This window comes from Brassica napus, chromosome C8 (genome assembly GCF_020379485.1).
Source record: "Brassica napus cultivar Da-Ae chromosome C8, Da-Ae, whole genome shotgun sequence".
NCBI classification, from domain to species: domain Eukaryota; kingdom Viridiplantae; phylum Streptophyta; class Magnoliopsida; order Brassicales; family Brassicaceae; genus Brassica; species Brassica napus.
The window spans coordinates 37,888,589-37,916,287 of record NC_063451.1 but is presented as its reverse complement, the minus strand read 5'-3'; the positions used below and the strand labels follow the sequence as shown (position 1 = coordinate 37,916,287).

The window sequence follows — 27,699 nt, the reverse complement described above, 5'->3', positions numbered from 1 at the left end:
TTACCACAATAATAATAGTGCAGATTTTTATTTATTAGGTTTCAACATTAACTTTGTGTCAATTATAAAATCAAAAATGTAAAATAACTGGGTTTTGCATATGGTTAACCGTTCGGTTTAGTTTGTTTTACTAAAAAAAAATTATTTTACTTTCAATCGGTAGAAAATTACATAGCCAAAAACATAACTCAAAGACATATTTTTGTGAATAAAATAATAACTTAAATCAAAATAATAAAAATATATTACATTTATTTTCACTTAATTTTCATTCCATATAATTATTTTACTAATAAACTCTATTTATTTCACTAAATTTAGCCAAACACATAGAATTGTTTTTTATTAGTTTATAAAATCAGTTAGACATGAACATTAGCTATCTATTTAGGTACGGATTATTCTTTTCGGGTATCGTGTTTTTTTTTGAAACTAAGTCATGCTTGAATATTATAAATTTATGTATGAATTTTGAGTTGGTTTCTTATGGGTCTGGATGAGTCTGATGTATAAGAACTTAAAAATTTCTAAATGATAAATGTATTTAAAACGAGTTCGGATATTTGTACGAAAAATAATCATATTACCCGATTCGGTTCAGATCTTTTGAATTAAAAATTTCTAAATGATAAATGTGTTTAAAACGAGTTCGGATATTTGTACGAAAAATAATCATATTACCCGATTCGGTTCAAATCTTTTGAATACAATTAGTTATATTACGACACATGTAAAATATATAACATTAATTATGAAAAATAAATATCAATGTATAAAAATATAGGATCAAACAAAAACTTTTATAATTTTTATTTTTCTTTTTGACATGAGACCTAGTTTATTTATTTTTGTTGGATATATACTCGAATATGTGGGTAAAGACTCGTATATCCAAAATAAAGAATTTCTCTCTCCTTTTGCTCTGTCATCTCTCTAAATCTGACACAGAGGAAGGATTGAGAGGAGACCTCTACCGAGGTTTCCAATAGTCTCATCTCCGGTTAGTAAGCTTGTTTCTGGGAAGCGGTGTTTCTCTTTATACCGCTATCGCCAGCTTCTCTTTCCGGGGAACGGTGGCTCTGACAGCACCGATTTCGCCGGCTTTCGTCTCCAGGAAAGCGGTGGCTCTGATAGCACCGTTCTTTTGCCGGCTCCTTCTCCGGTTTGATCTGAAATCAAGTTCTCGATCTACGCTCTTGCTCTTCCTCTGTTCAATCGACTCTCGATCTGAAAATCTGTATGGATTTTTTGGATCGATCGAAGATGATTGTTGTTCTTCAAAGCGTGGATCGATGGTGTTTGAGATCTACAGGTTTTCATCGGTTTTGGGCTCCAAGGTGGAGTTGGGTCGCGCTTCTGCTCTGACCCCGGCGGAAGCTGTTGTACTCTTCCGGTGGAGGTCTGATTATTGCGGCGACGGAGTTTGCATGCCGATGAAGGGGTGGGGCTTTGATCTTAGGACACGTGCCCCTCTGATGGTGTTTCGGTCAAGACGTGGCGGCCTGGTGACGCGTGTCTCTCGCAACGAGGATTACGACACGTGTCATGTTCACGCATCTCGCGGGAAGGAAGAGACGCCTTTCTGGGTTAGGACGATGGGCTTAGGGCCCAATAGGTATACGGTTTGGTTAGCCCTAGTGTGTTTGAACTTCATGGTTGTATCCTTGTTTACGTTTTGGGCTTAGTTCTTTGGATCTTGTCCTTTAATAAACTTTAGATGGCAAAAAAAAATAAAAAAAAACTCTAATATGTGGGTCAAACAAGATATTCAAGGAATTCAAATTCTAGTTCCTGAACCGTGGTCTGTTAAATTTTTTTTTCCGAACCGTGGTATATGAATTTAAAACAAATAGTCATCATCCTTTCTCAGATCAATGTCTCTAAATCCTTTAGCATTTACATTTTTCTGGTAACTGGTTTATCCTTTAGCATTTAATATAGAGTCAAATACAGTACACACCCTCGTCTGCATTATTTCCAAACTTAAGCGAAAGTCAATATATATATCAGACCTCACGTAGTCACGTGGAAGTTTCATACTTTCATCTTACGATCGCTATATTTATATTCTCACTACACATCTTACTTGGTTCTTATTCAAATTTCTAAGTTCTATCTGACAAAATTACATAAGAACCCCAAATTATAGAGAGAATAAACTATAAAAGCAAATATTTCGGCTCTAATTTTGTAAGCTTATTACCTTTTAGACTGAGAAAAAGTTTGACAAAAAAAGAAGAAAATCAAATAAAAATCATCAAAAACTTAAAATATAGTATAGTTCAAGGTCAAGTCAACTTTTTCTCCTTTTCTACAGATGATTTTTCACTGTCAAACCAGAAGACTCGTTACCAAATATGGATCTTTGAATTGACAATTGAGGCCAAGGGTAATTATAGTAATTTTGAAATGGGTCCACAACCAGGGATAGTGTGTAGAAGAGACAAGGCGTGTCTAGAGAAGCTCGCTCAAACTTTTGCACCAACACCTAAAAGTTCAATGGTCCAAAAGGACGGCTCTAGTGGCAAGATAGACAGATAGAGAGAGACCGTAGGAGAGAGTTCTTACAAATCCTACAAGTACAAAGCTTTGCCCCCTGAAACAAATCTTTGGCTCTCTCTCTCTCTCTCTCTCTGGGTACGGTCTTCCTTTTAATCAAATCGCATAAAAGTTTAGATTTTTATTTTGATTGGTAAATAAAAGTTTAGATTATTTTATGTTTTAGATTTTCTTGCTAGATCTGATTATTTTCCTTGTCTTTTTTTTTTCCTTCAGGTATCTATTAGAAAACAGATGATGTTCCATGTCTTCTCTGTCTGCTTCATGCAACATGTTGGTTTGGATTTGGTTACAAAACATTTAATCTAGAGTTTAGGATAAGGTTTTCGGATTTTTTCCCTCTCTAGTAATAGTTTCTTGTCGGAGCGTAGCAGGAAAAAATAAATAAAGTTTTTTATATTTATTTTCACTTGTAGAGAAGAAGAGAAAAAAAAAAGAGTAAAACAATGGCGAATCCTTGGTGGGTAGAGAGTCCAGTGACGTCATCAGCTCCTTCTTTGCACCACAGGAGTAATAACCCTACCATGACCCTGTCGGATCCAAGATTGGACCATGACTTCGCCAACAACAGTGGAAGCCCTAACACTCAGACTCAGAACAGCCAAGAGGAACAGACTAGCCGCGACGAGCTACCTGCGGTGGAGCCCGGATCCGGATCCGGGTCTACGGGTCGACGTCCGAGAGGCAGACCTCCCGGTTCCAAGAACAAGCCCAAGAACCCAGTGGTCGTCACCAAAGAAAGCCCTAACTCGCTGCAAAGCCATGTCCTGGAGATAGCCGCGGGTGCTGACGTGGCGGAAAGCCTAAACGCGTTCGCTCGTAGACGCGGGAGAGGCGTCTCTGTTCTGAGCGGGAGCGGTTTGGTCACTAATGTTACTCTGCGTCAGCCTAGTGCGTCTGGAGGAGTTGTGTCTCTTCATGGTCAGTTTGAGATCTTGTCTATGTGCGGTGCGTTTCTTCCGACTTCCGGTTCTCCCGCTGCAGCCGCTGGTTTGACCATTTACTTAGCTGGAGCTCAGGGTCAAGTCGTGGGGGGTGGAGTAGCTGGACCGCTTATTGCATCTGGACCGGTTATTGTAATCGCTGCTACGTTTTGTAATGCTACTTTCGAGAGGTTACCGATTGAAGATGAGCAGCAAGGAGAGCAGCAGCAACCACAAGTAGAAGAAGCTAAGAAGGAGACTGATGATAATGAGAGTGGGAATGATGGAAACGATGGGTCGATGCAAGCGCAGCAGATGTATAGTATGGGTCCTAGTTTTGTGCCAAATGGTCATCAAATGGGTCAGCAAGACGTGTTTTGGGGTGCTCCTCCGCCTCGTGGTCCTCCTTCGTATTGATAGTTAGATAGGCGGTGGTTGGCTGGACGTGGTTCTTTTAACTGGAATGGAATGATTATATGGTTAGGCTTTTGTTTATTAAGCTCTTAAATTTTTCCTCTTGTGCGGGTAATGACATTTAGCTAGTGTTTGTTTGTGTTTGTGGCGGTGATTACTGGTTTTTTGTGACTAGTTATTTTGATCGGCGGATAGCTTTTTATGGATGTTAAATTGATGGTAGAATCGCATTTGAGCTTTGATGTGTTTCTTCTTTCATTAAGATGTGGAAAAAACTGAGCATTTGTTTTGAAGATAAATGGTTTGTGGCTTCTACTTTGAAAGCAATTATGACTATCATTCCTTTCTTAATGTTGGTAAGTATGAAGTTTATTGATCTTTGGCGCTTCTTAAGCCCTTTTGTATTTTAAAGCATTGTTTGAATCATTTCTTTTCTCTTCAAACTCGTACTAGTTGATACTGATTAGTTTAGTTTGGGTGTTTCGCTCTATTGCTTTGTTCTTATTGAGCTTGTGATAACAGTAAGGAGTTGTCAAAGATCTAAGAAATTATACTTTCTGGATATATTACATAAGACTTATTTGGTCTTGCAAAATCTTTTTTATGTAACACTTGCAGTACAAGCAAATAAAAAAAACAAATGTATGGGAGATTTGGTCCCATCATAACTAAATTCCCCAGCAGTTTGAAGTACAAGAACGCTACTTCGTAGTGATTTAGGTACATATTTGTGAACCAGTTGTTGTCATGGGGGTCAATTTGTCATGGATTTTATACCTGATTGTTTAATATTGTTTGTTATCGCTTGTGCATACTAAAATCATCGGTTACTCCATTATCACGCAAATCTGAAATACAACGAATGTAGATTACCATACACGTTTTTCTATTTTATTACCTAATGTTCATAAAAACGGAATGAACAAAACTTTCGTTTCGAAATCTTATATATTAAAATAGAAGTCACAACTTTGATTCATGTATGATTTTTTTTTTTTAAATGAACCTAATAGACATATTCCTAAAAAGTCACGTTACATTTAATCTTTAATCTTATCATTTAAATTTTGGGCATACCAGAAATTTTTATTGGGCTATCAATAATTGAATTTAAAGAATAGATGATCCATTGGATTTATAGATAATATAAACTAAATTGATATAATTTAATGTTGTAATACTATACCTCTATATGTTAAATATTTAAATATTTATCGATGTTAACTTTTAAAATTATAAAGATTTTTTTTTAAAAAAAAATAACAAAAAACATATTATCTAACAATGATTAATCTTTACTACCTTAAACCAATGAAAAAAATTTAAACTATATAGTTTATTTTAAAAATTAAACAAAAACTAAATGTTTAGTTATTTACTCGATAATATAAATCTATGAAGCGTTTAATTTTTTAAAAACTTTCTAAATTTGTGAAATGTTACAATATCTTTGAATATGACAATAGATCAATATTTTACTAATCTTTATATATATAGTTACAATTTTAATAATGAAATAATAATCCAAAAATATATATATATAGAAGAAGATACAAATACATGTGAAAATTTAAAACAATCTATTCAATAAAAAATTATACCGTAAACTTGATTCATGTGTGATATTTTTAAAAAATTGACTTAATAGACCTATTCCTAGAAAGTCATGTTACATTTAATCTTTAATCTTATCATTTAAATTTTGGGCATATCAGAAATTTTTATTGGGCTATCAATAATTAGATTTAAAGAATAGATGATCCATTGGATTTAAAGATAATATAAATTAAATAGATATAATTTAATGTTGCAATAATATACCTCTATATGTTAAATATTTAAATATTTGTCGATGTTAACTTTTAAAATTATAAAGATTTTTTTTTAAATAACATAAATCATATTATCTAACAATGATTAATCTTTACTACCTTAAACCAATGAAATCAAATTTTAAACCATATATTTTATTTTAAAAATTAAACAAAAACTAAATGTTTAATTATTTACTCGATAATATAAATCTATGAAGCGAAAAGTTTAATTTTTTAAAAACTTTCTAAATTTGTGAAATGTTACAATATCTTTGAATATGACAATAAAACAATATTTTACTAATCTTTATATATATAGTTACGATTTTAATAATGAAATAATAATCCGAAAATATATATATAGAAGAAGATACAAATACAAGTGAAAGTTCAAAACAATCTATTCAATGAAAAAAATATACCGTAAACTTATTATGTTTTAAAAATTGATAGACACATATATTATAATATATACCAATTTAGAATTGAAAATAAAATCTATATATATATATAAATATGTTTGCTTCTCTCCTATGCTGCCACCTAGGATGCCACGTCAGAAAGTCATGCGTTCTGGAGCTGACACGTGTTCAGATAAGTAAAACTCTGCGTTTCATTTAATCAAGTTATGTTTCGTTTGTTCACATGATAATAGGCTTCTAAACATTTAATTGGCCCAACGGAGAGAGGTTGTCTTCCCCGATGGCGTGACCAAAAATTAAGGCTCGTGTCCTCTTCGATCTACACTAGCTATGGAGGAGATATGATGAATTGAGTGAATCAAATCGACGTGAAAAACCTCTGTGCCAAGCTTTAATTGCGTCTTTTCGCCTTCTGTTGTAATCTTCCGAAGCGTTACGTAACAACCTTCATAAATGCTTCCATGATTTCTCATCCATTGTATCTTGCTTTATCCCTTTTTCCTAGCAATGAATCTCCACCTATAAAAAGGTAAAGTTTCATCTCTTGAAAATCATCCTCACAAATCCAATAGCATTCGATAATTTTCTCATTATAATAGTTAACTCCTCTGTCGACTTGCTGATCTGAATTATGGGTTGGTCTTCCACCTTAGAGGTGAGGTTGCTCAGTTTCTGGGAAATTGACACGTTTTTTATTGATTCTAAGATATTTTGTTTTTAAAACATATCTTAGTATTGAAATAATTTGTCTTTACGAAGAAGGTTGTATAATCTCAGAAAAAATTGAAAAAATTGTATCCCTCAGTTATGTCATCGATATGGTAACAATATATCCCTCAGTTATGTCATCGATATGGTAAATGTGCTGAAGGAACCATGACAGAGGAAAATGTTGTCTTCATAGAAAGTTCAAACAAAAAATATGGCATGAAAAAGTATAAAAGTTTTCCGTTTCCTAAATCTGAGAAACATGTCCTCATGAACCAAAGTGGTCATCAGAAGAGTTAAAAGTTTTTTTCTGGTTTCTTAATCTGAGATGTGTTATTTGTTTTGGTTTTTGGAACTGTAGAATGCTATATCTTATGTGGAAGAGGCAAAATAAATACTATGGAACTAAAGTAACTATAAATGTGTAGGAGCCAAAGATACAGTAGCAGTACGAGTTCACCTTCTCGCAGATATGGCTTCTCAGTAACTTATTCAGAAAGTATCTTAACAGCATAGAAGTTGGTTGGCAGGTACATTCAGGGAGCCTGAATTTGATTTTCATTATCTTTTCTGTATAATGATTTGTGTGTTTTATTACAGATTAGCCGGATTTATATGGTGACAAACTGACAACAATACAAAGGCTCTTTACTTACTCGACTGTAGTTTCTTTAGAGAAAAAAATTATGTTAATGTTTTTAAAAATTTGAAGCTTCTTAAAATAAATATAGTATTATTTGTATAAACTTTATATTTTTACTATGTCAAATTGAAATAGAAATAATAAGAATATTTATATTATTACATTTTCTTAATTATTTTTGTTAATATTGTATTATTTAACGATAGATAATAATGAAAGTTGTTGTCATTTTAATTCAAATCAAAAATATTTATTAACATTAACAATATGGTCTCAGAATTATTTTCATTATTTTTTGTTTATAATATTATTTTCAATACATAATAATTTTAAATGTTACATCATAAATTAATATAAATTCATATAAAATAATTTTTATAATAACTTCCCGCCCGCAAGGCGGACCGATCCTAGTATTTATATAAAAATAAATAAAAACAAAAACCCACACGGTTGCGCGGATCGAAATCTAGTTAATAAAATACAATACTTTAACATCACTATTATCTCATTAGCTCAGCAATTAGCAAATTTTACAGGGGCCTACTATCACTTCTAAATTCTGAAAATTAGGATTTTTATCCAGAAACAAAAATGTTATATCTGTATAATGGAATTGACTGAGATCTTATGAACAAATTGTATTTGTTCTCAACAGTACTTCTGTATACATTTATGAGATACAATTAACCCAATTTTTTTTCAAAAACATCCAGTAGATCTTAGTCAAAATATATTATTAATTTATAACTAAAACGTTTTTTTTCTTTTAAGGGTAAGTATATTCAACTTTGACCAAGATGAATATGAAACTTTTATAAATTAGTTATTCTATAAATTGATAAAATATTATAATCCCAACATTAATAATTTATAGAGCTTTTAATGTACAAAGATTTCGTTATTGGTTTCATTATCTTTAACCGTTTTAATGCATTCTCATTCTTGTGATTTGTTTCCTTAGATGCGATGTTGAACTCATCTTGTTAAGCATCTTACATTCATGTATATAAATATAAAAGATGTTGAACTCATGAATGATCATTATTGAAGAGAGAAGAATAAACTAACAAGATGTTTTCGTTATCGATCCATCTCCAAATCACATTTTGCATTTTAATAACGATCCCTCTCGCATTCTCTAGAATCATTCATACAAACCAAACACTAATCTTCCCACTCACTGCCCAAAACATACATAAGGACCATAACGCTTCCTCAACAATATTTCTCCAACAACGTCATCTCTCTTCTTCTCCACCAATAAAGATTCCTTTCACGCACGATGTCACACTCACCGTCTCTCTCACCGCCGGTTCTCCTCCACAGACCATCAATATGGTTCTTGACACCGGAAGCGAGCTCTCGTGGCTCCACTGCACAAAAACCTCAACCTCAACGTCCATTTTCGACCATGCAAAATCCTCTTCTTACTCTGCTCTACCATGTTCTTCACCGGTTTGCACCACCCAAACCCAAGACTTAACCGTTCCCGCCACGTGTGACAAAAAATCTAATCTCTGTCACGTGGCTGTCTCTTACGCTGATGGTTCCTCCTTGGATGGGAATCTTGCTCAAGAGACGTTTGGATTCGGGTCTACAAGGAGACCCGCAACAGCGTTTGGATGCATGGACTCGAGCTCCAGCACTACACCAGAGGAAGACGCCAAGACAACCGGTTTAATGGGAATGAACCGGGGTCGGTTATCGTTTGTTAACCAGATGGGTTTAACGAAATTCTCTTATTGTATCTCCGGTTCTGACTCAACCGGTGTTTTGGTTCTTGGTGACGCGCGTCTACCTTCGCTTCCACCTCTTAAATACACACCTTTGGTAACTAAACTAAACCGGTTACCTTATTGGGACCGGTTCGCGTACACGGTCCAGTTCCAGGGAATTCGGGTCGGGTCAGTAATGTTACCCATCCCTGCCTCTGCTTTTGTTCCTGACCATTCCGGAGCGGGTCAGACGATTTTGGATTCGGGTACACAGTTCACATTCCTGCTAGCTCCGGTTTACAACGTCTTGAAAACCGAGTTTACCAAACAAACCATATCGGTTCTCACTGTTGACCCCGGTTTTGTTTTCCAAACCGCAATGGCTCTATGTTTCCGTGTTGGGTCAACCAAGCTTGATTTTTCGAAACTACCAACGGTGAGTCTGATGTTCGCTGGAGCAGAGTTGACTGTGTCGGGTCAGAAGCTGTTGTATCATGTACCAGGACATGGTTCCGACCAGAAGTATTGTTTCACGTTCGGAAACTCCGAACTCGCGGGGGTTGAAATGTTTATAGTTGGGAATCTTCATCAGCAAAATGTGTGGATGGAGTATGATATTGCACAGGCAAAGGTTGGATTTGCTAATGACGTCAAATGTAATCAAGCGAGTCAACTTCTTGGATCAATACTTTGAAAACGAGAAAACCACCAAAATAACCCCGAACTTTCAAAAAAATGCCAAAAAAACTTCAAACTCCTATATAAGTAATTTTAATTGTCAACTTTTCAAATTTGGCCATTTTAATCTTACATTTATGTTGACTCTGCCCATTTAAACTCGACGAAAGTCAACTGTTAAACATTAAACGTTATGTTAAGTGTTAATCTATGTCGTCGAACTTACACGAAACAGAATTAGAAGTAAGGCTTCTTGATCCCTAAAACTCTAAATTAGTAAAGCTTGTCGAGTTGACAACGATGTTTAGCCAACAATTGGTAAGGATGGCTAAGACCAAGCGAGTTGGTCGTGTTCGTCTCACTTTTGGATCAGTGATGTGATACGGTTTATATGTGATATGGTTTAGACTCAAGAATCAATGTTCATGAAATACAGATTCTCATCTTAATTGAAGAAGAGATTCTAAAACAACAATGAGAACAAAGCTTTCCTGGAAAATTACAGAGAGAAAGAAATGAACTAGCAAACGTTTCTAACTATTTTTTTTTTTGACTGAACTATTCTTGGTGTTCCCAAAATGAAGTGTACTCTGTTTTTTATATGCAACAAGTTGTTACTCTCTCATACATGACGTGTCCAATAGCTTTACCTGTATCAAATACTCCCCTTTCAAAAAACCCTGACCTCAATGTCAAAGTGAATCTCAGAGAAAGTTTGCGTCAACATAGTAGTACTTTCTCAGAGAAATCTCCACCTCATAATAAGTTTTTGTCCCCTGTTTTGCTGCTTCTTGTGATCAAACCTCTGAACTTAAACCTCCAAGACTTTGGCATTTTCTTCTTCTTCTGGTTCTTCACACATTCTTGTACATGAGCTTCTGGTCGCATAAATTAAGAGACATATAATATGTTGTTTCAGTATTAGTTTTTAATATAATATGTTGTTTCAGTATTAGTTTTTAATTTCTTTGAGTTTTTGTTTTCAATAATCAATGGTTTATAATATAATAAGAGTTTATTTAGCAAAAAAAAAAAAAAATATATAATAAGAGTTTTTGGATTTAGGCTTCAATTTTTTTCCTTTTAACTCTTGCATTGTATATTAAAAGAAATCAAATAATTTCAATATGAAGAACTTAAAAAAATAATCGTTTGGTTAAAAAAAATAACTTAAAAAATAATTATTGGTTAAGAACTCTTATTATATATTTTTTACTTAATTGGTTGCTAGATAAACTCTAATAGCCAATTTCTAGAATATTATTGTTTTTATTTTGAATATACCCTCCCTCTGTTTCAATTACATAATTTTCTAGATAAGTTTTGTTGTTTTACCATATATGATGTTTCCACAAATTTATATAACTTCTTTATCAAAAACTACATGACCAATTATATAGTTTTTGAGTATCTTTTACATAGTTTTATTAAATTATAAAAACGTATTAGTTATGAACAGATCACAAATGTCACATGACATGCCAGTGACACAAGTGGAACTGAGTAGGAGCCCAATAGAAAGAGAAGTGGTAAGGCAAACGGCGACGTTTTAGTCCATCCATCACTTAAAAAACCATATCAAGGGTGTTGATGAAGACCCAAAAAAAGAAAACTATATCGTCGACAAAAATTTGAACAGCAGCGAGCGAGCGATAATTCGTCCCGAGTCGTCTCGCTCCGACGGGCGATTCCATCGTCTCCCTCCGATGTTAGCTTCTCTTAAACAGTTTAAATCCGTGATTCTCCACATCCAGGAGGTGAGTTTCTCCTCCGATCTCTCGTTCCATTCGTTTTCTGTCGATTATAGAATCGAATATCCCTCTCGTCTTCGATTTTACGAAAGATTCGTCATCATCGTAAGGTTAATTCCGTGATCTACATGGCTTCTCGAGCTGGCATTTAGTTAGGGTTTTTCGAATTGATTTTGATGGAACCAACTAGATTCGATCCCTGCATGGTTAATACAAGATTAGTTTGATCAAATCTTTTTGCAGGCTCTTGTGCGTTTGGAAAGAAGAAGAAGATGAGTTTCGTTTTCAGGGGAAGTAGAGGAGATTTAGAGAGCGGATTCTCAGGTTTCATACCCGAGAGACGCGCTATGGTATGCCTTCTTTCTTCTTCTTCATACTTTCTCGAAATACATAAACTATTGCGTTAGAGTGATCTTTGTTGGAATTATTACTCATGTATAAGTGTCTTTCGGTGCAGCGTGTCCATGGAGCTCGACCTGTTAACTCTAATTCTCTCGCTTTTCTCGTCACCGGTAATTTACATTCCTCTTTTTTTCCTTCATTTTTATTAATCTGCAGCTCTGATGCATTGCTTGGTTTGTGTGTTGCAGTTCTTTTGCTGTTTATGATTCTCAATTCGCATCAGATGCCTCCTAATTTCCTGGTAATGTCATTGATGCCCTTTTCTTTCAGTTAGTTATGTTTAGGGTATGAGTTTGATGTTTTATAAATTTGTAGCTCTGGCTTGTGCTTGGGGTGTTTTTGATGGCGACGACTCTTAGGATGTATGCGACTTGCCAACAACTTCAAGCTCAAGCTCAGGCTCATGTTGCAGCAGCTAGTGGGCTCTTTAGTCACACTGAGCTGAGGCTGCATGTGCCTCCCTCCATTGCTCTTGCGACGAGAGGGCGTCTTCAAGGACTTAGGCTCCAGCTGGCTCTTCTTGATCGGGAGTTTGATGACTTAGGTCAGTTATAAATTCGAGCTGGTAAAGTTTTAAAATGTGATATCTCATTAGCATCAGTTTCTCCTTCTTCTTCTTTTTTTTTTTTGTTTTCCAGTTTAATAGTATGCTCTTGTATAGTTTGTTTTCCAAGTGAATGTTGTTTTGCCGCAGATTATGAAACTCTAAGAGCACTTGATTCTGATAATGTCCCCACAAATTCTATGAGCGAGGAAGAGATAAATGCACTTCCAGTACACAAGTACAAAGTGTTGGATCCTGAAAAGTGAGTAAATCTTGTACCCCTTTCCTCTCTTTGAACACTTTTGTTTAATTGTTATCAAAAGTGAAAAAGTTAGAGAATAGGGTAAAAATTTAGGATGCTGTTGTAGTAACTTATAGACTTTAACTTCCGAGACTAGCTCATTTACTCTATCAATATCTATCTAAGTTTGATGTTTTCCTAGAGGTTCGAGAAACGTAACATGTATAGTTGAAAAAGTTTCTGGGTTTATTCCCAGTGAATTGAAGATTTGTTTTTTTTTCAGTAGGTTATTCTGAGAATTTAAAGGTTCCACTGTTCACACTACTTGATTAATCGTTAGACACAAATTCTACAATGGAGCATCAACTTCCTCAGTATTGTTGGCTCAATGCCTTAAGTTTTTGTATTAATGGTTTTCGGATTGTGTTGCCTTTTTGTTGGCAGTGGTTCCTCTTTGACAAAGCAGGCATCAACCTCAACCTCATCTTCAGCGGAGGTATTACATTTTCTCAAAATAGCAATATACAGAAGTCGTAGTAGAGTTGGTCTTCACTCTGATTAATTTTTTTGTCAAGTGACTGACAAAGTCTTTAACTTTTGTATGGTGTTTTCCACTTGTTCGAAGCAGAAGAATCAAGTTTCTGTAAGTGTGAGTAAAAAAGGAACAGAAGACGAGCTCACTTGTAGTGTTTGCCTCGAACAAGTTACCGTAGGGGAAGTTGTTCGCACCCTACCTTGCTTGCATCAGGTTTCCATATTACTCTTCATTTTAAACTAAGTTCATTTAATGCATTTTATAGTCTCTCACCGACTCGTGTATATCTGTTTGCTCAGTTTCATGCAGACTGTATCGATCCGTGGCTTAGACAGCAAGGAACATGTCCTGTTTGTAAGTTCAAGGCTCATTCAGGATGGCAAGAACAAGACGACGGGACAGATGATGATGATGAAGCCTCCGTCATGGTTTGAGAGTTCGGCTTTTGGACTCTTGTTATGTTATTAATGTGTGTATCGAAATCAGCAGAAATGGATAACCGGAACAAAAACATGTAATGGTTGATGATGATGATGATGAGTTTTTAACAGTTCGATTAGATTCAAGCTAAATCATAAAACAATATCTAAGGAATACATTATGGTAACCGTTTGATTAGATTCTGGAAAATTGTGAACATGTTGATTAAGTTGATTTATCTCATGTCGCCGTAGTATACGTATGTTTGCTCAGCCTCATGCCGGATGGATTATACAGAAAGGAACTTGCCCTGTCCGTAAATTCTGAGACGGTTTGAAAATTTTGGCTTTGGACAATTGTCATGCAATTCAATGTGTAAGAACCAAAATCAGAAATATCTTAGACCCAAAAACAACTCATGTATGGTCATTGTGATAATTGATGACTGCCACTTAACATTCAAGCTTAAAATCATGAAATTGTATAATCTTAGGAGTTTACAACAACGTTGGACTCATCACTCATTTAGATTTGCCTTTGCCTTTTCCCTTGCCTTGACCCTTCTTAGCGTCTAGCTTAGCTTGAATCCTAGCAGCTGCAGCAGCTTTTGCTTCTTCTCTCTTCTTCTTATCATCCTCCTTAGCAGCTGCAGCAATCTCTCTCTGCTTCTTCAGATCTCTGCAACCATAAAACCATAATCATAAGCCCAAAAGGAGTTTTCATATATGCTTATGAAGAAGAATTAGTGAGGTCCACATTATAATGCTTACTCTAGCCTGGCTCTATCCTCAGAAACACTTCCAACACTAGCACCTTTCCTCGGTCTACAAGCAACCAATTCCACTTCGAAAATCAAAGTTGCACTGCAATTACCACACATGCCAATAAACAACAATTGTCACACTCAACAAAAACTCATCCCCCTGATCTTGAACCAGATGCAAGAAGGTGAGGAACATAAACATACTCAGGTGGGATGTCGGGAGGAGATCCACCACTTCCGTAAGCATACTCTGGCTTACATGTGAGTTTTGCAACTTCCCCAACCTGAAAAAAAGATTAACCAATAAGTTCTCTATACGTAAGATTCAAAGACTTAATGAAAAGAGTGAAGAAAGTACAGAACCTTCATGGTCTTAAGTGCAATGTCCCACGACCTGATAACACTGCCTGAACCCAACTCAAAGGAGAAAACCAGATTGTCTTCGCGTGTAGTATCAAAGACCTTTCCATCTTCAGCCAATATACCCTCATAGTGAACTAATATAATCAAACATATAGAGTTATGATCCTTCATAAAAGTTCATATTTTTAGCTAACATCCAAGAGAAAACGAAACTGTGATGATAATCTAAAGATCAAACTCCAACATACCATCAACGACAGGAAAATCATCAGAAGGTGCAAGAGCATCAGGCTTAGCTCTCCTTACAATCTGTTTCAAGACCCCTCCATCTCCACTCAAATCAATCTCATCCCCCATTCTTTCAAACCTTCAAAGAAACCTGCTTCGCCGGAAAAAAAACTAACTTTATCAAGTGGATCGATTTCTAGATATGAAATTGATGAAACTTAACATCTAACCAGAAGAAACACAACACTCTTGCGGATGGTTATCCGAAACTCACCTGACTCAAGGAAAGATGAATCGTTTCTGATGCGATACCGAAAGGGAAGAAGCGACTGAGAAGCGGCGAAGTTATAACCGGAAAGAGATCGGTGGCCATAGACTGTCCAAAAATGATAAAGACTCCAGATTCGATTCTTCTCTGATCCTCTCTCCTCCCGATGCTTTTGACGTCACGTGTTGATCTACGGGCCTCGTGACCTAATCATATTCGGTGGCCCAGTAGGCCCATCAATGTTTCAAGAAGGCGTATCTACTGAATGGGATGGAAGGCCTTATTAAAGATAGGTGATTGATGAATGGATGTTATTTATTTCTCTACTTTTCTTTTGACCTTTTTGGGAGTGGTATTAGATTCAAGAATTTAAATTTATTTTGGAAGGTTTCTGTTGAAGACAGAAGTAATAGCTTTCAAAGATTTTAATAATGCATTTGATTAATTCATATGTTGCGGATTTTAAAGAAATGCAAATAAGTTTGCTAGAAACGAATTTCAATAAATTCTATGAACTTTTTGAATATTTGTATGTGTAAAAAACTGAATAAATTTTTCGAACAAGTAAAATAATAAAAACTTATATCATATAAATAGAAAAGTCGTTTAAAATTAATTAAAATGGATGAAATACATCATTGAATAACATTATAATTTAATGTAAGCTCCAAATCTTCTAAATTCAATCAAATTCCTAGATTCAGTACTCACCTTAGAATTACACGCACTCCCATTTTCACTTTGAAAAAAGAAGACAAGTAGTATAATTGTAAATTTGTAGTCCCCAATATTTACAAGCAAACTTAAGTACAAAAGATTCAACAGTGGAAAAAACTGTGAATGTCAAAACGGAATATTTGTCCCGCATGTTGTCTGATTGATTATCAGGTCACAACAATCCAAATCAAGCATGCTAATGAATAATCAACGTTTTATAATCATTTTAGCAAAGAAGCTTTTGATTTGTTCGAATGGCTGATAAAGTAAACATACCACCAGCAACTAAATTATTATCATTTTCTCTTTATAATGGAATTAAGTTATCACTTATAGTAATATGTTATTAATTCAACGTTGTAATGATTAAGCATCCCTCCATATTGGAATTTTCTATTGAATAATCAAACTGGCCCCATTTTACTTGGAAAATTTATAGGCATAATCCATAAATTCGTAGATATGATCATAACTACATGAATAGAAAACAAAAATATCGAACTCTTCGGTTACATGGTTTAACGTTGAGGTGATATAACAACCTTTTGTTCACGACTTTGGTAAGGTGTACCGTGTTGTGTACGTATATGAAATTACAAAATAGTTTAGTACAGTCAAGTGAGGTAGCAGAAAATAAACAAGATATGGATTACTATCATTAATTTTATTTTGATAACTTGATTGATATTAACACGAAAATATTCAGCTAGAGAAACAACGAGAGAAAGGATCCAACGGGCATACACATTTATATATTTTTCTTAATGTATGTATTCTATCTTCTTTTATTAACTTTATCAGTTTATCGCTTGTGTTGTGAAAAGTGTATCATAGAGTAAAATCAACAATAGTATACAAAGCGAAAGGAACTCATTCTATGGTTTATGATTCAAAACATTATATATGGATCTAGGTCTGGAACCCTTATAAAGAGTTTAATCTAAAATGTTATGGTTAATAGTTCTAAAAAGACTATGGATCTAGACCTAAACCCACTTTTCGTTCAAGAAGATTGAAAATTAAGGGTGTGGTTAATATATAATAAATATTTACTCTAAGAGCAATCTCAACGGGGATTCTTGCTCTTGGATTCTTAAAACACATATATGTGTATATATATATATATTATATATACGTATGTAATTGTGGGGTTCTAAGCTTTACGAGAAATTCAACCAAAATTTTTTTACTTAAGTGAAATAATTCTAGTTGACCAAAAAAAAAAGTGAAATAATTCTTTTGTTCTAATAGAGAAAATGCACATTTATTTTTGCTTGCTAGAGCAACATTATTTATTCCATTTTTAATATTATTTTCAGTAATTTTATTTTCATCTCTTTTTACTTATTTTTACTCTATTTTACTCTAACAAAACCAATCACACTCTAAGATTAAAATAACCAAATATCCTAACAAAATAAAAACAGTTATTGACAGGGTCTGAATCGCGTACTCCAGTATATACATTTACGTTGATGAATACTATATAGAAACATATCCATTAAAATATCATTACATTACTTCTTCAGCAGTAGCTCGATGAATGAAGTAGCAGAGTAGTGTCTTGACTCTATCTTTGTATGACTCTACCTAAATTTGTAGCCTAACATCTGTATAATTAATCCTATAGCCCCCATAGGCCTAATTAAGCACTACAAAGAAAAGTAATATTCTTATTCGTTTGAGCCATTATGAAGTATAATAAATGTTGTCATACTAATTAAAAAATGGAATCTACGGGATCAACTACGTAGTGGGTTTATAAACATGAATATTTGGCTGCCCTTGGTTATAACATTTCTTATTATTGTATTTAAGTGGCAGCTATTTCATGAAGTCGTGGACTACATAAGATGTTAACTTGTTAAGTGCTGTCGTCACAGTACAGAATCCATTGCACAAAATAACTGTTTTCATATTTGTGTAAGCTTTCTATTCTTTTCGCTATATATAATCTTTACTTTTGGCAGCAATGGGGGAAAATAATTATTAGTAGATAATTTTTTATATTTCGCACATTCAATCAACTATAGTAACAACATTATTTTTTTCCAGAACATTTTAAAGTTCCTTTTGACTTCAAGGATATTCGCATATCCTAATTACATTTTAAGTGTTTAAGTTTAACCCATTATCGTTTTCCTTGTTTCTTTCCTAACATAATTATATTCTAACAAAGCTGTTCGATGCAATAACTAATAACGGCGATATGAATTCAAATCACATTTTAGCATTTAGTAAACTCTAAAATCGTTATGAGAGAACTGAAAACCTAAATTATAATTAAGCATTCTCTCCATTTCAAAATTAAGCATGTTGTAACATAAATTTATAGTTCTTAGAAAAAATCATAAATTTATGTTATAAAATAAATATATTGTTTTATGATTTTAATGTGGTACTATTTTCTATTAATTTATCTCTTTTGTAAATAATAAATGTTATGAAATATCAACAGTAAAATAAGAGCAAAGTTAAACATTTAATTAGTTTTTTAATTTGTGCCAAAAGCCTAAAACGATAAAACGATATCTAATTTGAAACGGGTTAGTATTTAACACTAACATGCTTTGGATTCTCTATTCTTCAATAGCATACACTGATATTGACGAACAAAAGCACAACACAAGAATCTATAACTAAAAGAGTATGTATAGATTAACCATAACGGAGAATCTTGTACATACATTTGTATCTCTATCTATTTCAAGAAAATCAGTGCAGACGCAAAAGGAAAAAAAAACATTTTCATGTTTGACTATTGCTATTATCGGTCCAGCAAAGAAGCATAATGACGCATCTCCCAATGATGTAAAAACGAGCCCTTTGTTCTCTCACCAATCTCCCACACTTCCTCGTGAAACCGTGTTTCCTCTGCTTCTTCTGTCTCAACGAGCTCGTGACTCTGGACGGGCCTCCATCGTCTCCGAATATTTCCTTTGTAGACGATGGTTTCCATCTTTCGTTTAGCTGAAACCGCGGCGAGTTTGCTGATGATCGAGTCATTTAACCGAAGATTTTGGTGTTTTTGGTTTGGCTTTGGAAGATTATCTTGTTGAATTTTGGAATCTGTTATCTTGAAGATGGGAGAATCAGCAGAGTTAAAGAGAGTATAGAAGCTGCTGATGAGGAGGAGTTTAGGGTCTACTTACGCATTTATAATGGTGTCGGGCATCTCCAACCCCATTCCATTTTTTTCTCTAAAATGGAGTAAAGTAAAAATAGAATGTTCCAACTCAACTCCAAATCTCACTCCATAATAGAATTGAGTTTCCTCCATAAATGGAGAAATAAAGTGGAGTTGTAGTATTTTTACTCCTTTTTTACAAATAAATATCGATCGTTGAAGACTTAAAACGATTCTTTTCTCCTTTTGTTTTTCACTTTAGTCATTAAGTAAATATTTAATCTATGAACATAAAAGTAAATATTTAATCTATGAACATAAAATGATACACCACTGTAGTTCTAGCACCTTTTTCTTTCTTACGTCGCATGTATATTTTTCGAACATGTTCAGTTTTACAAAATTGAGTGAGTCGGAAATAAGTTATTTTCAGTTAATGGAAAACAAAACAAAGGGGAATAATGATCGACTCTACGGTATCGTATATAAGTCTTTCTTTCCTTATGGATTAATAAAAATGCTTTTTTATCTGATACAATGAATGGACAACGATGCACTCTTAGTATTGTACGAAAGACAAATCAAAGGATACGGTGCTTAAAAAGGAATACGGTGTACGGGTTGCTAAGACCATCATTAACGTAAGAAACCGGATAGGAAATTATTTTTATTTTTATTTTTTTTTGTCTGAAAAAAAAATTAAAAAGGAACCAATCGCGGGCCACCATGTGTCGGTGGGGCTCACGAACAGTGCAAAAACCCTTCCAAGATCGGTCCTTATTTCACACCTCTAAAAACCGATTTTTGCAAAAATAATGGGATCTACCACTAAAAAACTCACTTAAATCCCCCGTTAATTATGCCCTAAGGCAATGACTGATAATTTAACTCGTTGCATAATTTTTTTTTTGGTAAAATCGTTGCATAATTTTATCATAACTTATGGCTCATGCAACATGTTATATCAAAAACCCTAATCTGTCATAATTTCTTTTTGAAAGAAAATCCGTTATAATTGCATAAACTAACTGTAAATTTTTTGGTTTAAGATTTAAGCTGTAAATTTTTTGGCTTTAGATTTAAATTTTATTGCTGTAGGTTTATTTCAAAGTTTTAAAAGCACTAAATCTAAGCTGTAGAAAAATTGATTTCTAGAGCCATTATATTTCCTTTTAAAGAATTTGGACTCTAGCTTTAGTTTTTATTAATAAAGTTTGATTGCTTTGATTTTATTTGCTATAGAGAGAATTATGGCTGTGTAGAGCACTCACGGCCAGCACCAATCACCCCCTAAATTACATCTCCAAAAAAATTGAGTAAGATACTATCCTATCATGGTTCAAATAAAAATTCACTTAATATTTGATTTAATTGAAAAACCAAATATACTTGTAATTACATACTTGTAATTACATACTAGGTACTATTAATATTTCTCTTAAAATAATTTTAACAAATTTTAATATATATGTTACGTTATTCTGTAACAGACTTCTATTCTACCAATTAGTTGGATTTAGACGGGAGTTTAATAGCAAATATGAAGTTATACGTATTCATTTTGGTGATCTTGGCGTTTCTTTCACTTAAACATTAGTTAATAATTCGTAGTGAGTTAAATGGATTGTATATCCACCCCTTTCCAAAAGAAAAGCAGCTGACTATGAAATCTCACTAACTCACTGGTATATAAAAATGAAAAAGAAAACAAAGTATTAATGGGTACAGAAGTCAGGAACTAGGAAAATACCAAGGAAATGAATGGTTGACGGTTCGTGGAAAAGGTAAGCGATGCCGGAAAGACCGAGGATTCTGATCATGCATGCAAAAACCTACTGAGTTAGGAAAAACTAAAGAGTTGTAAAAGTCTCTTAGGTTGTTATAACTCTTTCTTTGCTTACATTATGTACTAAATTTTCCAAAACCATGTGATCTAACAAATCACATCTTGTACATTTTTTTCAAATTGAAAGCCTTTTTACAAAAAAAAAAGAAAGTCAGGAACTAGGAAAAGCTCCAGCGGAAAGACAGATTTAGTACAACTAAATTGTTCTAATAACACTCATATTAATTACAAAACTGTTATAAATCACGGAGTGGATTGCCATTAACCAGGTTCGGACCGAGACCGGCCCAATACCTAGAAGATGGAGAGATGGCCGAAGCCTAGAGAGAGGAGAGAGAGAGCCGAATTTAGGAGAGAGAGAGACGGCCACAAAGCTTAGAGAAAAGGAAACCCTTTCTTTTTCCTAGTAGATGTAATATTTCCATTATTATGTATTAGTAGTTTTCCTAATCCTAGTGAGTTTAGGTTTGGATACTTTCCATTTATCTTCATCTTGTAATCCTTATATAAATGAACCCCCTTGATCATTAATAAGAACACATAAATATTCAGTCTCTAAACTCTATAATTACAACACGTTATCAGCACAATAGACTCCAAAACCCTGAGACAAAACCCTAACCTAAAAATCCGTCACACATAAACCTTAATCCAGGCGCAACTTAAAATCGATCTATCTCTCAAACCATGAGGAACCAGACGACGAGCCATATATCAAATTGAAACTCTTGACGATACGAATCCATCAGCGCAAACCGTTTGTCGATCCGATATCCGACGCGCCCACACTCGCAGAAATAATACGCGGCGTCGTCTTGATCTTTTGGAACTCTAATCCCGAAGAACCCTAAGACGTTCCCTGTCCGTGATCAACGTCCTCAGCCTCAGCTTGAGTCCAGCTCAGACCAAATCTCCAACCAGACGCAACCGTCCGCGAGAAGAAACAAGCTCGCGATAGCTCTCGGCAACGCGATCCCGACTGCATGCGTTCGTCTCAGCCTCATCTCACGACCCCGACTGCACGCATTCATCTCAGCTCATCTCACGACCCCGACTGCAAGTGTCCGTCTCGACTCGAGACCCGATAGAAAGTAGACAGCTCGCGTCTGAGGTTCATCCGTTCATCCTGGAGGTCCGGTTTCTACACTATGCAAAACAAAGGTAATCCTAATTCTGAGAACATGAATCGAACCTGATTGTTTTGTAAAGATTGAAACCCTAAAAGATAATCTCCAAAACTAAAAGCCATAGGTTAAATAGATCAATCCCCTATGAGTAAATCGAAGCTCTATAAGTTCGATCTAAAACCTAAAAACGAGATTGATCCATTGATCAATTAAAATCAGAACCTTAAAGGTTTTTGAATCTCAAATCAAATCCCCTCGATCAAAGATCAAAGTTTTCGAAATCCCCTAAAAACCCTAATTTTGGACAATCGGTTTTTAATTTTGATTTGAAACTTGAGTGTTTGATTGATCGTCTAGAGCTATGATTAGGATTGTTTTAAAACTTGAATCTGAATCTTTTTTAAACTAAAACCCTAATCTCGAATTTTAAAATTCCTAATGGCCTTGAAACCCTTAATCTTGATTGATATTCCTAAAGGCCTTGAAACCTTAAATCTCTCATTACTTACAGCTTGAAAGATTGATTTAAAGAATTTACATATTGAATGAGAGTTAGGTTGCTAGATTATTTAATTCTAAAACCTAATAGATATGCAACTAAGAAATATGATTGAATGCATCTAGATCCCGTTTTGTATATAGCAGTGTGGCCTAATACATTGATCATACTTGCGGCCTTGTGCCCCTGATTGATTAAAAGTCGTGTGGCTTAGTGCATATCAAAGTGACCGTGTGGCCTAGTATCCGGATGTTTATATAAACCGGATTGCATCATGATCCGATCCTTAAGATCGTTGTATCTTATAATGGCCGTGAGGTATAAGCATCACAATGCAAAGCCGTATGGCCTAAGCATTATAGAGAGACTTATGAAATCATATGCACTGATTATTTAAATTGGTTGCAAGAATTCTAAATCATGAATTGATTGATAATTTCAGATGCCGAGATTTGAACCTATGGATTATGCCATTCTAAATCTCTCTGGAGATAATTATCAAGAATGGGAAATGAACACTTCAATTGCCCTGAAGTCTAAAGGACTCAGGAAATGTACCATTGAAGGAAATGATGAAATTGAAAGTGAAAAGCATAGAGCCATTACAATAATTCGCCATCATCTCACTGAGGAACTGAGAAATCAGTATCTACATATTGAGAATCCTCGTGACCTTTGGATAGAATTAAAGTCCAGATACACTATGGTATTATTACCAAAGGTCAAACATGAATGGATGAGTCTCAGATTCCAAGACTTTGAGACAGTGGCCGAGTTTCACTTTGCCTTGTCCAGGATCGTGTACCAACTGAGATTATGTGGAGAAGAGGTAACAGATAATGATTGTCTATTCAAGACATACTCCACATTCCATCCAGAAGATTTGTTGTCAAAACATATCTACATAGAAAGAGGTTCTACCACTTACAATGACCTGATCTCTTGCCTAACGGTGATTGAGAAAGACAAGGTACTAAAGAAAAGCAGTGAGATGAAATATCCTGAGGAAATGGATCAAGATGAATCCAAGGCAGCCGTGTCCAACGCAATAGATGGACAGGCCGGCTTATCTATTTAACTAAGAGGGATCTCGATATTTTATTTTAAAGTCCTTGTGATTTGCTTTTAACCTACTTGATGGTTCACGATTTTATATATACAATGGAATTGGTTTTGAATTCATTGTCTTGCCTGATCTTACTTGAACATATAAATGATTTTAAAGAGTTTCCTAAAGGGCATAAAACCAAGTAAGAAATCATGAATGAGTATAGTAAGCATAGTAAAGAAACTATGGCTAAGGCATTGCCTTAAAAGGCATTATACACACCCAAAATAACATGTGACCATTGAAGTTATAATGTATGGTTTCCAAGTAGAAACAATGGGTAAGGAAGGAAACAAGTTCCTTTAGATTTTAAGAAGAAAAACTCCTAAAGACCTTGAAAGAAAGTGGTCAAGACTATACCTATGATCTCTACTGATCAAAACTATGCTACAGATCAGTATGATAAAGAGGCAAGAGATGTGGTAACCATATTGAGATAACACCACGAAATTTTACACTATATGTCATGATAGGATTAGCCATCCTAAAATCTAAACTTGATGCAAAGATTGAAAATGCACACAGTTATCCCATAAAAGATCTCACGTTGTGAAACATGTACACAAAAGGAAACTCATTAGGCTTAATTGTCCCAAGCACCACGACCTTATAGTATGGTCATGAGGGGGAGAGAGGATAAACCCATGATCAATACTACAAGTTCGTGTACCACTATGGTCTAAGACCATGTTATATGGCTTGACCATTACTCGGCCATAAAGGACCATTCCTCGGCCGTAGAAGCCATGATACAAACGGCCAAACCAAAGAGGTCATTACTCGGCCGAAGAGACCATGTTATGGTCGGCTGCAAAGACCATCACCTATACACGGCTTGGCCACGACTTGTATAAGCATAGTGCAGGCTTGGCCGCACACAAGCCATTACCTATAAAAGGTTCTGCCATGTAAGCACTTATCTATAAGACTAAGATTCTAAAGTCTATAAGCTTGGAGACATTATGTTTTACGTGTATAAAATGATAATATGATCATATGCATCAGGCCATATAAGTGAGCATAGATATTCCCATCTCAGATTGAATACTGGTCATAAAACCAGACATACACCATCTTAAGAGATTTTGAATAAACCACCACGTACATATATGTGCCGTCTAAGATGGAACCTCAGAAGAGGATTGAGAATATATAAGAATAAGATCTTCTCCACGAAATCAAAAGGACCGAGAGCCAAAACATGGGTGATTAAAATAGTGGCCAGGTACGGATTGCATGAAAACAAATGAATCCGAATATTAAAGGAGAAAGATTATAAGCGGGATAAAGAATGTTAAAAGTACGAATGGTTTTTAACATCATTGTCTTGGAAAAGATCCTCGAACTAGAGATTATGATTTAAGACGTCCAAAGAAAGATTATATAAAGCTAGCTAATTGAGAAGCTAATCGAAATGCCAGACATTGACCTGAGAAATGACTAACCAGCTTAGCACCAAATGAATGTCCTAGAAGAGACATAATCAAGTTGCTATAGAGTATATACAAGATATACCAAGTGTTCCATAAGATAAAGGAATCTCGGATAGAAAAATGGTGCATAGAATACAGATCCGAGATTATAAGAGCAACCATACTAGACATTGAGAAAAGGCTGCGCAGCTACACATCTAAGGTACCAAACCATGTAGTCTTGGGACGCCAAGCTAATAGGTAATAAAGGTCCTGGATAATAAGATCTCAAATCTATAGATCATGTCTGGAACATAATGGAACCACATGAAAGTGTCGACACACACACACATTTGTATAAAGATACATAAAGTTATAGCACTTGAACATAAAGATATAAGCGAGGATCATGAACCCACGAAAGAGTACTCATACAATCATAAAAGATCATAGAGATTAGAAAAGATAAAACGTGGAGATTCAAAGTATCTAAAAGAGAGATGGGCGTATTGGCCATATACATATACAGAAACGCCATCTGATAAACCAGTGAAATAGATGGATCTTGTGAGGTAAAGAAACCGTGAGAGAAGGCACATGATCACGAGGCCTAAGAGTGTTCATGTCTTCCTACTTAACAACATTATATTATAGCTTGTTACACAAGGTACTCACAGAGATCAAAGGAACAGATTATAAGGAGATAAACTCCTATGTGGTGGATGTTGCTACAGATTTTCGAAATTGAAAATGGTCTGGTCATAAGAAAGATATTAGATACAAATGATGTATTAAGCAGCATATAGATCACTAGATAAGATGAAAGAACAGCTTCGTTCCTAAGCTGATTCATGGACTGAAACATAAAACAGCTGCATATAGTATGTAAAAGAAATTGATCACGCATGATCATTGATCTTGGAGTTGTATAAAAGACAATCCAATACAGTCCATATTTTTGAAATTCCTTGTGATTATACTAAACCTAAAAGAGGTTAGTAGGCATAGAATAAATCTATGTGGGTGTCCGACCAAAAGCGTCCGGCCCCGGCCCTTCAAACTAAAGATGTCTGACTCTGTCCGTCTAAGGGCGTCCAGCTCTTCAGCAAAGAACGTCTGACTCTTCGACTAGACGCGTCCGGCTTTTAAAAGACTAAAAGGCGTCTAGCCCTTCTTCTTGATCACGGGCTAGTAGAGACAAAAGATCAACCGGATACAAATGTATTATAGTCCATAAGCTTGTGAGAGCCGAGATCTATGGCCTAATAATATATATTTCAGTGTGTGATATAATCCACAGCAACAGAGGTCATGAGACACCATCAAGAGATGGATAAAGGACTACAATGTCCGAGATAGATATGGTACTGCCTAAAGCAAGAAATATCGATGTCCACATGAGAGTGTTTTCGGCCGCAGAGCCATAATAAGAGATTATAAACTCACATCAATGATCATTGATCTTGAACACTCATGAGACAAGTAGTGGACATGTATAGAAGAGGTCTATGATCCAGACATGGATCGGCCAGATCGAGACATAGGTTCATGATAACCATGTCTAGTACATTGTCCATAAGTACTTATTTTGTCCGATCAAAGTAAAGAGTTTACAGTAGACGATCACGTCTAGACTATGGACACATGCAAACACGATTTGCAAAGACCCAATAGTGATCCCCGAGAACAATATGGTTCACATTATTGAGCACACATGCCTTACCTGGACACTCGATGTCAAAGGACATGAGAAATGACCTCAGAAGTCGAAGTGGTCTAATTACGGTTCAGTAATGAAACTGGCCGATTACTCCCATCCTGTACATACATGAAATATCACGCACCAAGATGCGTAGAATATTGAACCTACACTGAGGTTCACATCAGGGGGAGTAGTGCGTGTTGTACTCTTTTTCCTTTATCATGGTTTTGTCCCACTGGGTTTTCCTGATAAGGTTTTAATGAGGCAACATGAAGCGTACTACAAAACATGTATGGTTATGGCATCCAAGGGGAAGTGTTATAAATCATAGAGTGGATTGCCATTAACCAGGCCTGGACCGAGACCGGCCCAATACCTAAAAGATGGAGAGATGGCCGAAGCCTAGAGAGAGAAGAGAGAGAGACGACTTTAGGAGAGAGAGACGGCCACAAAGCTTGGAGAAAAGGAAACCCTTTCCTTTTCCTAGTAGATGTAATCTTTCCATTATTATGTATTAGTAGTTTTCCTAATCCTAGTGAGTTTAGGTTTTAGATACTTTCCATTTATCTTTATCTTGTAATCCTTATATAAATGAACCTCTTTGATCATTAATAAGAACACTGAAATATTCAGTCTCTAAACTCTCTAATTAAAACAAAAACAAAATAATCGCAATATACATTATAAGAGAATACTAGATTTTGACCCGCGCTTTTAAAACGTAGGATATTTTATATTATGAAAATGCAATGTAAAACGCGTCAAAT

The 27,699-nt window shown here is 35.0% G+C and overlaps 4 protein-coding genes across 9 annotated transcripts; 3 read left to right on the top strand and 1 right to left on the bottom strand.

Moving 5' to 3' along the window:
• Positions 1 to 2,471: 2,471 nt before the first annotated feature.
• On the top strand, positions 2,472 to 4,138 carry LOC106360777 (AT-hook motif nuclear-localized protein 15). 5 transcript variants are annotated; one of them, XM_048764672.1, is made up of 3 exons: positions 2,472 to 2,579; positions 2,776 to 2,881; positions 2,976 to 4,138. In XM_048764672.1, exon 3 carries the CDS (start codon positions 3,006 to 3,008, stop codon positions 3,897 to 3,899), a length of 894 nt encoding a protein of 297 aa, XP_048620629.1. In that variant the 5' UTR covers positions 2,472 to 2,579; positions 2,776 to 2,881; positions 2,976 to 3,005; the 3' UTR covers positions 3,900 to 4,138. The 5 variants fall into 5 exon arrangements, with proteins under 5 accessions (XP_048620629.1, XP_048620630.1, XP_048620627.1 ...); XM_048764671.1 differs by having other exon boundaries at positions 2,496 to 2,637; XM_013800445.3 differs by lacking the exon at positions 2,472 to 2,579 and adding an exon at positions 2,604 to 2,670.
• A 4,289-nt stretch (positions 4,139 to 8,427) lies between these two features.
• LOC106358835 (aspartic proteinase PCS1-like) lies at positions 8,428 to 9,903 on the top strand. Its single transcript, XM_048764669.1, has one exon. It carries the CDS (start codon positions 8,558 to 8,560, stop codon positions 9,893 to 9,895), a length of 1,338 nt encoding a protein of 445 aa, XP_048620626.1. The 5' UTR covers positions 8,428 to 8,557; the 3' UTR covers positions 9,896 to 9,903.
• Positions 9,904 to 11,460: 1,557 nt separating this feature from the next.
• Positions 11,461 to 13,972, top strand: LOC106360775 (E3 ubiquitin-protein ligase SDIR1). Of its 2 annotated transcripts, XM_048764668.1 has the most exons (10): positions 11,461 to 11,636; positions 11,874 to 11,980; positions 12,088 to 12,142; positions 12,221 to 12,273; positions 12,348 to 12,576; positions 12,727 to 12,838; positions 13,262 to 13,313; positions 13,446 to 13,565; positions 13,652 to 13,764; positions 13,875 to 13,972. In XM_048764668.1, the coding sequence occupies exons 2-10, from the start codon at positions 11,903 to 11,905 to the stop codon at positions 13,921 to 13,923; spliced, it is 861 nt and encodes a 286-aa protein (XP_048620625.1). In that variant the 5' UTR covers positions 11,461 to 11,636; positions 11,874 to 11,902; the 3' UTR covers positions 13,924 to 13,972. The 2 variants fall into 2 exon arrangements, with proteins under 2 accessions (XP_048620625.1, XP_013655895.2); XM_013800441.3 differs by having other exon boundaries at positions 11,483 to 11,636; positions 13,652 to 13,911.
• A 174-nt stretch (positions 13,973 to 14,146) lies between these two features.
• On the bottom strand, positions 14,147 to 15,597 carry LOC106360776 (peptidyl-prolyl cis-trans isomerase FKBP20-1). The gene is made up of 6 exons (XM_013800443.3): positions 15,401 to 15,597; positions 15,147 to 15,277; positions 14,899 to 15,032; positions 14,740 to 14,819; positions 14,543 to 14,635; positions 14,147 to 14,450 (listed from the first exon to the last, which is right to left on the bottom strand). Exons 2-6 carry the CDS (start codon positions 15,253 to 15,255, stop codon positions 14,294 to 14,296), a joined length of 573 nt encoding a protein of 190 aa, XP_013655897.1. The 5' UTR covers positions 15,256 to 15,277; positions 15,401 to 15,597; the 3' UTR covers positions 14,147 to 14,293.
• Between the last annotated feature and the right edge of the window lie 12,102 nt (positions 15,598 to 27,699).